We start from the raw sequence: 15989 nt of genomic DNA, 5'->3' as shown, positions 1-15989 counted from the left end.
ATACTAATCTGGCTGACTTTAGTGGGGCAGATGAGGAGCAGTCACATGATCGAGCTATGAGAGCACTAAGTGCATGAATCAAACCATTCCTAAAGTGATTATTTATACCCTCAAGGCCCAACTCAACAACACTGGGGCTTTTACAGCACTTCTGCCTTAAAGAGCTCCTGTGCCCTTTGTCAAGTTTTTCCCTACTGCTTGGCCCCTTACTTATGCCATACCTTTAACAAATTTCTGACATTCAATGCTGCAAAAGCATTTTTTAGAGTGAAACATCCCTGGATCTGATCCCTGACCTGGCTTTCAGCACAGCTGAAAGGGCAGGTATCTGCCTGCAGCACCAGGATGGGAACGAGAAGCCAAGAACTCTTTGAACTCGTATTGACCATGAAACACCTGTACTCTCAAAACACAGCCTATGAGACAGTCTGACAAAAGCAAGCATAAGCATTCCTAAAATAGATGTGTGTAGTCCATGATAGAAAGATTTAAAAAAAAAAAAATTAATCAGGAAGGAAAAGGAGAAGAGCAGCCAGCCAGCAGCATTGTCGGTGCAATCCTGAAGTGTTCTGCTCACAGTCAACCACCGGATAGTTTTCCCTTGGAGAGAACTAATAAAATCACTCATGTTAACTTTACAAAACTGGCACAGTAGCAAGAAATGATGGGTCTTGTTGGTTGTACACACTGATTTGCATCTCTTGGGGATGCAGAATTGCATCAACACACTGTAGCAGGTCACACACACAGGAACAAAAGTTTCACTCACACTCACCAGGTCAAAGATAGTGCCCTGGATTTCAGCAGACCATGAGCTCTCAGTCTAAAGCTACAGCCAAGAAAGTAAACATGAGCCTTAAATGCATAACAAGGGAACATTAAGTAAGGAGCAATGCCATTTCATATAACATTCAGCAAACCATTATAACAACATTGCTGTGCCCAGCTCAAATGTCTGCACATTATGTACAAAGTCAGGAAAAAAAGCTACAAAGAATAATTTTGAGTCTGAAAAGCATCTGGAAATAAATTTTGTTTCTATCTATTTAGACAATCAAATATAAGACTAAGAGGTGGCTTGCATGTGAATTTCACATACCTTCACGTGGAGAATATTTTTCCCCATAGTCCTAGGACTTTTCATCGCGTGCCTGCTCAGGTACCAAGACAGGGGATAATAGGGACCATAAAAATATCAGATACAATAAAAGACCTGTTATTACTCTGAAGAGTCCACGTACAACCTGAATAAGTAACTGCTTCTCATTAAAGACTCTTAAAGGCAGACAAACTAATGAGATCCAAGGAGAGAGCTGATGCTAAAAAGCGACAGACTTGAGACACATTCTTGGAACAAGTTCTAGAGACTGATCAGGGAAGGAGAACAGATTAAGAGTTCATAATGATCCTTTCTGACCTGAAACAAATCTACAGTTCAGAACCTTTTCATTTACAAGCCATCCATATGACTCCAGTACAGTTTAGAGAGTGACAGTGCAAATGATATCTAGGGAGAACAGTCAGTTGACTTCCATTTATCATCATCATAACAGCCTTAACAAAAGATGTTAAAAGGAGGATCAAATGGGAACAGAGACAGCTGGAACCTCTGCTAGCCACTTACCCAAAGTAAATTTTCTTAGTTAGCAAATGCGGTAGCTCTACTGGAAGTGGCAATGAAACTGCCAGGGCTTCAGAGAGAGGGGGGCGGGGAGAAGATACAAACAGGTAACAATAATCATACTAGTGATTTTCTGCAAATCCTTCATTCTAACAATTCCCTTTGAAAAAATAATTGCTTGTAAAAACAAGAAGTCCTGTTAGTGTGTGTAAATTTGTATTCATTTAGTCAGGCCACAAGAAAACTGTCTCCCTCCCTCCCTACTCAAGCACAAAAGTACAAAAAGAAAATGTGTGTCATAAATCCTAGCTACCTCAAACATCAGTTCCATTCCTTACTGCCACCAGGAAACAGCAGCCTCACAAGGGCTTTTGAGATACAAAAGTCGCTTTGAATAATATCATAAATTCATTTAGCTCTGAAACCAAAGCTGCACTCTTGCCTCCTAGCACTATGGCGCCTGTTTCTGCATTTACAACCTATCCTTTAGCGATAAAATCACTCAAGTTTATTAGCACTGCAGGTTATGTCCACGTATAGGATAGAAACAGAAGTATACTCCAGAGCACACATTTCCTCATCAGCCCTGCACCCAGTCTCCCACTCCCTGGTTCGTCTCTCAAAGAGCTTCCACTACCATCTGTGCAGAGGCAGAGGTTACCCAAGTTTGGAATTTCACAGAACATACTTCTCAAGGCAAGCCAGTGACAGTCTTGGAAGTAGACAAAGTGGTCACATCTTGTCCCTCTGGAACTGCACTGAATTCATATTTTGCCTTCAGGGACATCTTTTCAGCACCACAAACTGCTGTTGGATTGCACAGGATCAGTCAACTATCTGGCTCTGTTTCCAATGAGTGCTTTCACTTTATGTACAAGACCACAGAAACAAAAGAAGAACTTCGTTCTCCATCTCACCTGTATCAGCTCTGCAATGCAGACACACTATTGCACCATTTTACAAACTAGTACAAAAAGTTTGCAGTTTTCTAAGACTCACAAAAGGAAGAGCGGGAGAAAAGCTTTCTTCCCAGATACGTACCGGGACTTGGAGTCTGACCCAAAACTCCTGCAGGAAAGCAGGCAGCACTGTTCGGAGAGCTGCTCTCTATAGGGAGAGCTCCCCAGGCCTGGGACTTTTCACGGGGATCTATATTTGGTAGCTCCCACAAGTCATTTAATGCTGCCCTAGTCTTGACAGCCTTATCCTGTTAATGAGGTTAGTGCATATGCAATAAAGAGGAATTCGTGCTCTTTAAATACTGCCCTATCTTCCTTGCAACCTAACCATTCATTTGCCCCGTAGCTTGCAAAAAAAGACTTTTCTGAACACCTTGCTGAAGATTTTTGGTATTACTTAAAAGCTTTGTCTGCCTTTAATTAAGAAGTACCTTTTGATTTCAGTAAACAGAAAGACACCTTGGAACTCCTGAAAGCAAAAGAAACAAAGTTCATTTTGAGGGCTATCCTTCAAGATAGCACTTGCACTTCAGCTTGCCTACTTTCAACAGCTACTGAAAGTCACAGTGAAGCCACAGAGGTTCTTCAAACTGTTTCCTCTTACCAGAAAGCTTCCAGCACTCAGCTTACTGGAACAGCTGGGAAAGTTCTCCTCTCCTGGCCTTACACAAATGCTGAGAAACTGACAGTTGTAACAGGGAAAAATCTGCTTTCTGAAACAAACTTTTGATTAACAATATTTTCTATTTATGAAAGACCACATCTTCTTGATTCATCTGACAATTTCTCAGATTATGATCATGCTGGAAGTGTTATCAGATGATCTGTTCTCTCTGCTAAAATAAGACTAAATTCTTCTATCAGTTTCTAATACCATGGCATGCGGAGGGAGAAATTAAGGTCTCCTTTCCTGGCTGTAACCACATTCTTAAAGCAAAACCTTTGCTGAAACAGCTGAACTATTTTTTAAAATACACTTTATAATCAGATTATAAACCAAAATATGCTGGGTGTTTAATGCGAAAACACATCAAAATCCAAGCACACAAACTGTAAAATGAAAATATCTGCTAGTCAATTTCAGTAGCAGCAAACGAAAACCACCTGGTTTTGTTTCACAGCACTGAATTTTTCTATTCCTGCTCCCCTCCCAGAAATGCAGTAATCAACTTCAGTCTATTTTTGCTAATATACAGACAACTGCTCAAACTCTTTCCTCATTTTCCCCATATTTTGTCAACATTTTTACTTTTCAAAGCCAGAAATGACACACCAGAAAGGTTTTACTAGAGAATAAATTTATAATGCAAATCGTGCATCAACAGGCTACACAGAAAAAAAGCAATTGTAAGCAATACCAATGAAAGAGGAGATAGCTCAGAGGATTCAAGAGGAAAAAGAAGTGACGGCAATAAGTAACCCCAACTTTTTTCCAATTCTAAATTTAAGAATACTATAAAAATATTTGTTGTGCAGATTATTTCCTCATATATTGATCCCCCAAAAATATATCAAGTACCATTCATGAACTACCAGAATCCATCAAATAAGAAAAAAGTCCCCTCTAAGTGCCTACTGTTCACAACAAAATTCGAGTACCATGGCAAATGTTTTGATGTCCCAAAGGCTCCCCCAGTTTCACACCTAAGAACAAGGGTTTGATTCCCTATTTTACAAGTTTTGCAATGGTTCATCCAACAGAGAAAAGCCAACTGTGGAATATTGTATGCGAGGAGAGGAGGGAAGGGAGACAAAACAAACCTACAGCCAGATGATAGCTTAAGCAATCAGCCTGAATTAATGAAAAGGAGAAGCACTACAGTCAATGTTTAATGGCTTTACTGGCCTCTGTAAAAGGAATCAGTGATCTCTGCTGTCTTAGTGAGCAGGTCCCCCCATTAAAAAGAAAACCCATCAAAATTAACATCTTCTAATGAACTGGAAGTCAAGAACAGAACTCCAACGCGCTGCTGAGAGCTGCGCACAGAATTAATTGTGCAAGGCAGACACTGGGCACACATAGAGCCACCCTGCAGCTAGGTGTTCCAAGCTGCAGCTCACAACATGGCCTTGGCAGATGAGACTTGTGGGCTCAGGAGCAGTCACGGAGCAGGGCTGTTTCCCAGTCAGGGCTGGGAACACTCCTCCTCGGAGAAAGGGGAACTCGGTAACAAATAAGAAAACATCCTGCCACCCTCTCTTCGTTGCTGAACAGCAGGGAAATAAAAAGAAAAAAAACTAAATCAAGCCCAATACATGAAATAGCAGGAAGAGGGAGGGGGAAAAAAAAAAAAAAAAATGAAGTCTTTTGCACAACAAACAAGTTATAGTGTTGCTCTATTAAATCAGCTCTTCCCTCCACAGAGCTACAGCAGGACATCTGAATTCATGTAGATACACATCGGCATCCAAAGATCACAAGAGAGAAGGTAAGTGGATACTGCCCACTGGACTTTACACTTCCAGGGTGCTGCCTATCCTAGTGATACAACCTATTTTGAAGAATACCACCACTCTTCACTTATTTGCTTAATTCAAAGAGATAACAGACTCATCATTCATCATCTCTCAAAGCTAAGCACTCATGGAAGGTTCATTATTCAGGAAGAATTTCTACTCAGTAAGTAGCCTGAATACAAAACCTACATACTGAGGATTTGCATCTCTACTGAATACTGATCTTTGTTGCAACACAACAATTCTACAGAGTACTGGCGTTTTCAGATCTGCTTATAAAAATGGAAGTTCTTGGGTTTGGTCTTTTTACATAAAGGCAAGCCCTCAATTTAAAATCATACTATATCACAGCTCTAGGAACTACTAACAAGGTACGAAAGAGATTTAAATAAATGACAGAAAACAGCCTTGACCAATTCTGAATGGGAACAAGGGAGAAGAAGGAAAACCTTAATAGAACTGCTCCTTTTCTCAGAAAATGTGGAAACATTCACTTGCACAATTAAAGCAGGTAACATTTGGACAGTAAGTAATTTTGTTCAGACTTAGCACCAACAAAAAAGGTGTGATGCAGTTAGCATGTTTATTTTATCCATCAATATTAAAATGAGAATTTGTTCACAGCCTAGGATAATGCTAAAGCTCAACACAGCCAGCTGAAATTGCTTATCATCTAATAAATAACCTACAAGACCTCACATGGTGAAATGTACACAGTAAGAAACTTTAAACTTAAAAATAGGAAGTGGTTTACTTGTTTAGTCTCAATTTAGGCAGAAAAAGAAACAGGTGTTTTCCCAGCTAAGACTGCTAAGCTACAAAATTCCTCTCAAGTCTACATTTATTATATATATATAAAAAACACCAATGAAAATAACACATGCAATCAATTACTAGTACTATGAAGAACTACTGTGAAAAGCATTATTTTCAAACAGCCACAAAAGAATTCATCCTTGGATAAGTTATCCTTTGAAATAATGTTGCGGTCTACAATAATTTAATTACAGGTCACAAGTTATAACACTATGCTTTTCTAACTGTATATTTGATACTGGTATGTTCATGAGTTCAGGTTCTTCAAAAGAAAGGACCTACAGTCTGCACATATACGTGTTGCGTTATTTGTTGTATTTCACAAACATTAAATCGGATCCTCTGTTAGGATTTCCAGTCTGTATTTGTCATATAAACTGCACCACATGTATTAAAATAATGAAATACAGCAACATCTCAATTCAATGTGTTTGTCAGTATACAAAAAAAACCAAAAACCAAAACCCAAAAAAGATGACATTTGGTATTTGTTTGGATAAACTATCTGTGGTTCCATAACAACAAGGAAGGGAAATAATCTGAATCTGTACAGATCAAAAACATAAACAGCCAATATATGTTAACTTTTAATATTTTTCATGCTTCATAGCTGGAGTCTGAATCTGGAACTTCAAAAATATTTCAAAATAATCTCATCACAATATAGCTAATGGTCCAGGACATATTTAAAATGATGCATAGAAATAAATGGAAATAGCAAGTCAAATGAAAAGCAGATGGTCACTCTAAACACATCATTACCCTCCAACCCTTTTATTTCTAATGTGGAAAGGAAAAAAAGAACATTTACCATAGTCTGCATTGGAAAACAAATACTAAAAAACCCCATGTGTTTCTCAAGTAATTTAAAATACCAACCCAGCAACACTGTATGTACAGTTAACAGCTGTTGACTTCATCGTTCTAGCAAAAAATGAAAGAAATTATTTGTACTTCTCCTTATATTTTATTTTGCAAAGGGTCTACAAATTCAACAACATATGTTTTCTCCCTTCTTCTCTCAACCTCCTTCCCGCACCACTTGAGTTTTCAGGTCCTTTTTTGTAGTTTATATGAAACCATGCATTTTTAAAGTGAGGAGGTTTAACCTTTGAATTAACTATTTCACCAATCGCCACCAATGTTCCCCTAATGTCTGCTCTGCAACTGGGAATGCTCAGGACAAGTGGTCACCTGCACCATTTGTGCTCTGACAGACAGGGCACTTTGTCAGTCAAGCTGGCTGAGTGAGCTGCTGAGCGAGCCACAGACCTTCTGCAGTTCGGACCCCTGGCCACAGCTGGGAAGTTGCATTTTCGTGGGGAAGGAACAGTTTAGAAGAGTTTCAAATTTCTGACAACTGCAGAGAACCACAGAAATGATCTAAACCAGTAGGAGTGAATGGGACAGACAGCTATGCTCGAGGTCCAAACCAGAAGGAAGCAGACCTCTAGTGCTCTTTAAAGCGCCTCCCAGAAGAGATCTTACTAAAAAGAAAATTCAGTAGATATCTAGTAATACAGATGATATCCACACAGAAAAAGTATAGAGAATTGCTCAGGGAGGAGACTGCAAAGGAGAAGGGTGAGTGAAAATGGCTGGGAATTTAAAGACAGAAACCCCAAATAGGAAAATGGACCTATGCTTGGAGAAGCAGAGACACTAAATGAAGCCAGCCTCTCAGAGAAAGTTACAGGAAGAGAGATTTACAGAGGGGCTACAAGTAGGAGCACAAGGAAGCACATGAGGAAGAAAAGCATGCACAGAGAAGCAGGAGTAGAGATATCTGTCCCCTCTGTTTCAGAAAAGAACTGGATAGACAGGACATCCCATACTTTATATACCATTTCTAGTTTCTTCAACATTTCAGCCTGTTTCTTCCTGTACTACCTTCTGTAATCCAAACAAAACGTCCTCTGCTTGCTCTTCTATATGGGCTGCACTTCCAAAGTCTCCTTATTCTTATTTCCTCCCTCGTAAGAACTTTTTACATGCCCAGACATTCTTTTTCCTCCTCAGGTCCACAACTAAGAGCCTGAAGCTACAGGTTTGCTACCCAGCAATCTAGTCTGGAACACAACCACTGGGAAGAAAAACCCAAACATATTAGATGTACACTGTTTTGTGTATTAGATGTATACAGATAGACACGTTTTCTAAGTGTTCTGAAAGTTTCCTTTTTATTGACCATCTCCATTCAAATCCATGGTGGTCTTCAGAGTTTCTCCAGTGTTCATGATCGCGTAGTTAAGTCCAGTGCAAACTGCTGCTACTGAAATGCATTTTTGTGCTGACAAACAAGAGGCCCAGCCACATTGACATTTTACATGGTTACTTTCCTAAGCATAGCTGTGTTCTAGTCCATTGTAAACAGGCTTCCGAAAGAATGCCAACAACAACCTTATCTTCTCCCCATCTCTTCAAACACATAAGCTCTCCATCAGAGAATTAGTACCAGGTGCTCATACTTTTGTCTTTGCAGTATACTACTCTCATCATTGGCTTTCTCCCCCTCACTGCTTGTCAACTCTTTGCAGCAGTGATCCTGTCATCCTGTCTATCTGTATTGCACTGAAAAATGGTATTGGCTTCCATAAATAACTAATGGAACTCGCAAGCAGAATTTATCTAACATCTGCCAAAACGAAACACTGTTCATTGTCTCACTGTTGAAATGTCTTATCTGCTGTAGATTTATTGGGGATGTTTGGTGAGCATGTCAAGTGCCTAAAATTCCCTCTTCTCTCTCAAGAACCTAACCTGAAGTACAGCTGCAGTCACATGTGCATACCCCATCTCATCCCTATTTCTCTGGGGCTGCGTATGCCCCTGATTCTGTATGCAATTCTACTATGAATGCTTTTCACACACCTTCAGTATACACAGCAATGCATCAAAGTATACGGTACACGCATAACATAATTAAAGGCTACTGCCAAAAGACCACACAGTAAGTTCTAGCTACAGCTTGATCAGAGCTGTAAGGTACTGAAAAGGCATTTCAACATGAGCTGCAGAAGCAAAATACCCAACCCCTTCTAAAAGTGGAGCTTGATCAGTTTATGAAGGGGATTACAGGTGCTGCTGCCCACAGGAGTTCATGAACATGAGGCCTTTCCAGTGCTTGCAAATATGCTTTTAACGTTTTCCAGCAAGTACTCTAATTTTATGTTGTTGAAAAGTAACTTCTGCATAAAGAAGGCATATTATCAATTTTGTGACAAAAGCTTTAAAGAATTAATAAAAAAACCTGTTCTCCATCTGATGTAATATATCTATTTGGGTGGGAGACTCCAGAGAATGACTTGAATTTAAGTGTCTACACACATATTAGTGCATTTCTCTAGAGTGAATATTCCTGAAAAGTCATTAAGAAATCATGTGTGATGTAAAAGAAAAAAAATGAGTTGTACTTCTCTCCTGATATATATAACTTTATCAAGTCAAATACACTAACCAATAATTATAAGATAGAGATGACTACTCAAGAGTTAATTTAACATTTACATTCGATGTAAGCATAGAGGCCATACAGCAAATTTTGTTATGTTCGTGTTACTCCAACAAGAAAAGGATACGACACATAGAAGATTAGAGGTTAGAAAAGGGTATTGAAGAACATTTACTATCCCTATCCTGAAGTGTTTCCATAGCAGCCAAAACAATTATTAAAACAGATACACCAAAAAGAAGGCAAAGAAATAATACAAAAGCTATCCATCTGAAAACAATTCATAGGTTTGAACAGTTATGTTTGACTTGTTCATTAATCATTAAACATCACCTACTTTCTAATACATCACACGGGTCTTTGTAATGATGATCACAGCAGCACAGAAATTTATCAGAGCTTGGAGATTTTTAGAAAGGAGTATTTATGACAGACAACGCGTTGCCTGCTGTGGCTTCATGTCACAGAAAAAGTAAGGTATCCTATATCTGCTTTGCAGGATAAGGATTTCCATAGTAGAATAAACTTACCATTTGTTACCTCTTTTTTATCCCACTTAGATTAAACAAACCCAAGGACACCCTACATGTGTTCATTCCCCTCCCCCAACTTATCACAGAATACTGTTTTCAGTGGCATTAAGAAAAGGGATGTTAATTCCTGCTACTCTGGACAGTCCCACCGAATAGCCATCTTTCATATCGTCCTTTTAAGCTTTCATAAGATGCACTGAATTAAAAATCAGAGACTCAGTTTTTAGAAATGCCAGCAACCATGTCCTACAGTCAACAAAAATTTGGCTTTTTGGCCTCATCCGAGTGCCATCTATAGACTGTTCCGTTTAGATATTAACTAGCAGGCATCATCACTGCTGCGTAAATGTCAATGCTCTTTCCCTGCATTCTTTATGTAAGAACACGGCATCATCCATAACCATTTTTCTTTCATTAAAGTCATGAGTCCTCCAGAAAAAGAGGCAAGATTGTTTTGACAGCAGTGAGCAAGTGGCCTCCCATCTACCTACACCTGAGTTACAAAATCTAAACAAGTAACAGCCTCCAATGTAAGTGAAGATGCAACGCAAAAGATAGGAAACAGGTTCTCGGTGGTAGAAAGAAACACACCGATACCTATGTGAGAGGGAGAAAAGGATGGTTTCTAATGTAAGTATTTTTCTCCTTGCATCAATTCTTATAACTAGCTTTCAGACATGCAGACACATGGTGTCAGGTCAAGAGGAAGTAATGACACCATTTATGCTCCCCCTTCCCATGAGAAATCACCCCACAGCAACAGAACTGGTCAACTGCCACTCACTCCTACACAACAGATCCAACCTTAATAGCATCTCACATTCAATATAGGGCCCCGAGGAGCTCGTGGGTTTAAAAAGCCATCCCGTACATTATTCTATTTGAAAGAATACTTTCAAAGTACACGATTCTTGCGTTAAGAGTGAACAGAAAAGCCAGCATCATTAACCAATCCTTGAAATTTCATGCGAGAAGCTGAGTATAGAAACCATTATCCAGGGGTATCTACAGTGCTCAGAATAATTTTACGTTAACATTTGTATGGGGACAGCTGGGTAGGAAACAAGTTCAGGAAAGCTGGAGAACAACTACAAGTGAAAGAGTACACAGCACCATAGGAGGGCAGGCTAGCAGATGGGGTAGTCCGAGGGCAGAGGACATGCAGTAAAAAGAATAAAGTGCAAATGCCCCAGAAGGAAGTGGGTGTGGAAATGCAGATAAACAAGAAAGGTGACTCTGGTCACAATATCGCTATACAGCCTAGAGAAGAACAAACTAAGGAAGGACTCGGAGATCAGGGTAGATCTCTACTTCTGTTACCACCATGAGTAGACAGAGCTTACCAGATGTGCGGTTCCTAATACAGATACTATCACGTAAATGCTCATGTTAACCCCAAAGATAGTTATCAACCTACTGATGTAGGATTTATTTTTCCAACACCACCATCAGCCCCCACATATGAGAAAACACTGTGGCAGAACCTGATACATTTAACCTGGACAAAAGTTTCAGGGTTTTAGCTTTACTTGAATATTAAAAAAAAAACCAAAACAATAAGTCAACAAAAAAAACCTGAAACTTTTTTCCCCACACGTATAGCTGAAGTTTTCCCTCAGTCATGTCTTTTCCGTCATTCCTCCATACAAACAATAGGCCCTGTAGTCTTTAAAATCTGATAAACCTTTCAGTTACTTCTAAGTGAAGTCTTAGCAGCCTAAAAAGTTGTAGTTAGAAGAGTATCATGTCCTAATATCAACAAGTTCCTCTTTCCACTGGAAAGACAACTGGGGTTTACTGTTAGCAGGTAGTAAAAAGAGCACATTTTACAGATGCCAGTATCTCCTGAAATAAGTGAACACAATCAGCAGCACAGTAAAGTCCTCTGCAATTATCTACATACTTGACTTCATGGGTAAGCTGCTCACTGGTGATGAAGCCCACACTCCCTCCCTTTCCATAAAGTTTGAGCTGAAATGGAGAGAAACCACCATACACTTTTTTTTTTTAAATGGAAAAGATGCTACTCAATTTGTTCTGCTTAACTGGTCCTGTACCACAGCTTCTGAGTATTAAAGCATGTTCTGTTTCAGGCCCTAATCCCATAAAATCTAGAGCTGCAAAGCTCAGAGAAACTTTACTTATCAACTTCTATAAATGGTGCAACGCCTCTTTCAGTTTTTGTAACTCTCAGTGTGGGTGTCACTTTCCGTGAAAGAAAGGGAAAAAGCATGAGGAGCAGATATGTAATTCAACAAAACAGTTTTTAATCCTCAAAACATTGACAGCTATTACATGCTCCGGAGTCCTCCACCAGTCTAGGGATTTCAGTGAAAAAAAATACCAACTTCTTACCCTGTCTTTGGACAAATGAACTACAACCACCACACATGCAGCTCACATTCTGAAAACACTGGCAGTCTAGGCTTCGTTTGCAGGTCAGCTTCAAGCAAGAGTGCTCCACAGCTGCTTTACTGGACCAAGCAGATACTTCCATATACTTTCAATACTCAAGGACTAAGAGGAGCGCCATTACCTCATTTTCTGATGCTTCAAAACCACAGACTGTCTTAAACAGGCTCTACAGCAAAAGCTGATCTCTGATAAATCAGAGGGAGTATAACCTTAAGGAAAATATTTACTGAGCTTATCTACATAGACCTCTATAAGTAAATCCTTAGCATGCTGGTAACATTCATCAAGTCTTCTTTAGAAAAGATTTGTGCTGAGATGTTAGGAGGACTGCAGCAAGTTGTGAAGGGGATATGAGGAGAGCAAGTATATTAGCATTTCCAATACCTGGAAATGCATGATCTAGTCTGTAAGGCAAGGAAGGTCTGATAATTCTGCAGCAAGTATCTCTAGGTGGCTCTATTCACATACTTCTATATTCACTTGTAAGAGTCTTACTCCATCTCTTCAGTTTAAGCAGAAACCACAGGGTTGCCAAATTCCATATTTTAGTGAAATGATGCCAATATATACAGACAATTATTAATATGAAAGGCACCTAACAAGATTCAAAAGGTACTCTGAAAAAAACACTCTCTTACACACTGTTGGAGATTGAAGTAGTGTGCAATTTATCAGGTTGTTGCACTCATTATTAGCAAGTTCCCCCACCTGCTTTTGTAAACCAAGCTTAATGGCTGGTGATTATTTGGGTTGAAATGGAAAGAAAATTAGATGTTTTTCAAATATGATAAACTTCCATACTATTTAATGGGAAACTTGGTTTTCAAGAGGGAGGGAAAAGGGTCAGCAAAATAAGAACGGCTGTCGAGTATTTAGCAGCTGTGGGAATCAACGTCTGGCAAAACCCGAACTCTGTAAATTAGTAATATACACCGTGCAACTTCCTTTAAGAGAGATAAAAGGACACGCAGCGGGCTCTGGGGATGCCGAAACACCTAAAAACGCGGCCCAACTTCACCAAGCAGGCAAACACGCACACACAGCTCCGCAGGCCGGCACCGTCCCTTCCTCATTCCTCCCGCTCAGCGGCAGGAGGGGGAAAAGTTCAGCGCCGGCACCCTCCACGCACCCGCCGAGCCGCAGCCCCGGGCCCCCGCCTCAGGCGCTGGCGGCCCAACCGCCCCTAACGGCCGGGCCGTCCCTCGCGGCCCGTGGCTGGAGAGCGGGCGGACCCGCGGGGGGTCACCCGGGACCGCGGCCCTGCACCCGGGCGTCCCTCCCTGCGCGGGGCGGGCGCTCGCCCGGGACGGGGGTAGCGCCTCAGGCATCCCCCAGGCGGAGAGCAACGCCGGCTGCGCGCGGCTTCGGGTCGCACGCCCGAGCGAGGCCCCCGCGGCCCTTCAGCCCGCCCCGCTCGTCTCCCGCCGGCAGAGCGGCGGCGGGGGCGTTAGAAAACAAGAAATAAAGGGGCGGCACCCCCGCAGACCCCCCGCCGCGGCGGACGCAGCGCCGCCTCGCCTCACGGCCGGCCTCGCCCCGCTCCCCCCGCCGGCGCCACAGGTGCTGCCTGCGGGGCCAGGGGCCGCGCCTGCCGGCTGCAAGCCGGAGGGCAGCGAGGCCAAAAGCACCGCTCCCCCGCAGAAGCTCTCGTCCCCCCATCCCCTCCGGCACTCCGTGGTGCCCCCCCCCAACGCCGGCGATGCCGTCGGGTGGGGTCTGCGGGCAGCCCCCCCCCCCCCCGCGGCCCGGAAGACACACAGGTTAGCGCCCCGCACCACAGCGGCGACCCCTCCTGGGAGAAGCGCCGCTGAAGGCATCGCTGCAGGGGGCTGTTTTTTGGCTGCGGGGGGGGGGGGGGGAGAACAGGTGCCCGCCTCCACTGTCGCTCCGGGGAAAGGGAAGAGGGACGCAGACGGCTTCAGCCGGTAGAAAGGGGGCGGGCAGCGGGGGGCGAGCGGAGCGGCGGTCATGGCGGGGAGGCACACCGCGCACCTGGCAGCAGGTGCATGCAGGCGGCGACGGCGGCGAGGACGCCCGTGGAGGGGAGGAAGAAACTAGCGAGGCTTGCCCGGAGAACGGCGCATGTTGTGCAGCCTGGGGCGGGGGGGGAGGGGGGGCACTCGCAGGTGCCTGTCACCAGGAAGGGGGGGACGATGCGGAGGACAGGAGAGGGTAGATGCAAGCGCTGTTTTGCAGGCAGGGGAGGCAAGCGCACGTTACTCACCGGCAGCTCCACGTTGACTTCGGTCCCGTCCAGGAGGAGGACACGGCACTGCAGCACGGGCTTACTGCCGCCGGCCGCCGGGATGTGGACGGGGGCTCCGGCGCTGTGCACGATCCCTCCGGGGTGCGGCGAGGAGGGGAAGCCTCCCGAGCCGACGGCGGCGGCGGCTCCCCGCAGCCCCCCGTCCCGCTCGTCCCCCTCGCCGCCGAGCCCACCGCGCCCGGCTCCGCGCCCGGCTCCTCGCCCGTAGCGCTGCATCGACCGCCGGCCAAAGGTCCTGCGCAGGAACCGCAGCATCCTGGGGGCGCCCTGCCCGGCCGCTCACACCCCCGAGCCCGCAGATCCGCGCCCGGCCCCACGACGCCTCCCAGAGCAACACAGCAGCGCCGCCCGCCGGGAGCGAGCCCGCGCCGGGCGCCGGCCGGCCCGCCCCTGCCGCCCGCTCCGCCCTCTGCAGCGCCGCCCGCCACCGGCGGGGCGGGGCGGGCCGCGCCGCGGCCCCTCCTGCCGCCGCTGAGGTGGGGGAACCCCTGCGGCGGGCAGGGGGAGCTGCTGAGGCGGGCGACGGGAGGCCACCTGTGGTGGCGGTGGCGGCGCGGCCGGGGCGCTCGTCCTCGGCCCGCCGGCTCCCCGCGCCTCAGCCCCCCTCGCCGCCGGCCGCGGCCCCGCAGCGCGGCGGTCGGAAGCGCCCAGCCGCGCCGCTCCTCCAGCAACTGCCCCGGCTCCGCGGCGGTTGGGACGATCGCGCCGGCCGTTGGGGCGGCGTCTGCGCGGTGGCTGCCCCTCGCCACCGCCTCCCGGCCGGGGAGGGGAGAGGAGTGGCGGGGCGGGGGCGCTCCCGGTCTCACCTGCGGGGGCGCGGGGCCTCTCCCGGCCGGGCCCGCCGCCCGCCGCCGGGCCCGCGGCCTCCGGGCGCCTCGCTCCTCTCCGGGGGGGCGGCCCGCCGGGCCCCCCCGCCCGGCCGCGCACACGGGGGCCAGGGGCGGCCCGTCCTTCGCGCCGGGCTCGCTGCTCTGCCCCCGCCCCCCCCGCGTTCCCCCCCCGGTCTGCCGCATCCGACGGGTGGGAGAGGGGATGGGGGAGGTTGGCAGCGAAATAAACGACAAGGGGGGATGGAGAACTAAGAAGCCCGGGCGCAGGCAGAGGGACGCGTCTCGCCTGTGCTGGGGGAGGCCGAAGCGGGGGGGGGGGAGGAGGAGGGCACCGCACAGCCTTTCCCGTCGTCGCCTGCGTCCCTTGTGCACAGACACGTCTGCCCGGTGGGTGAAAATGCTCCCGCATTTGCCTTTGCCGTCACCGTGGTCTGGTGGTTTAAGGAAACGGGTATGAGAACGTGGTCCCGGGGAAAGAGCAGATCCTCCAGACCTTCCTGGGGTTTTGCTCCCTTTCGTTTCTGCAGCTGTAAGTGAGGAAGGAGTACGGGTTTATTTAAGTGTCATGGCAAATCCATAGGTACAAATACTCTCTCACACAGTCACTCTGCCAGTAAGTTAAATATTTATGTATTCTGGCT

At 45.4% G+C, this 15989-nt stretch overlaps 1 protein-coding gene across 3 annotated transcripts in view; it reads right to left on the bottom strand.

Annotated features, from left to right (window-relative positions):
• EPB41L4B (erythrocyte membrane protein band 4.1 like 4B) overlaps nt 1-14830 on the bottom strand; it is a 183852-nt gene extending 169022 nt beyond the window's left edge. For 2 of the 3 annotated variants that reach the window (XM_076330227.1, XM_076330230.1), the window contains exon 1: nt 14477-14829. In XM_076330227.1, coding sequence (XP_076186342.1) covers nt 14477-14773 — 297 coding nt within the window. In that variant the 5' untranslated portion in view covers nt 14774-14829. Of the gene's footprint in view, nt 1-14476 lie in introns of all 3 variants that reach the window. The other variant, XM_076330226.1, reaches the window with a different exon arrangement.
• Nucleotides 14831-15989: the final 1159 nt, after the last annotated feature.

This window comes from Aptenodytes patagonicus, chromosome 2 (assembly GCF_965638725.1).
Source record: "Aptenodytes patagonicus chromosome 2, bAptPat1.pri.cur, whole genome shotgun sequence".
Classification (NCBI taxonomy): Eukaryota; Metazoa; Chordata; class Aves; order Sphenisciformes; family Spheniscidae; genus Aptenodytes; species Aptenodytes patagonicus.
This window is presented reverse-complemented; position numbering and strand designations above follow the sequence as displayed.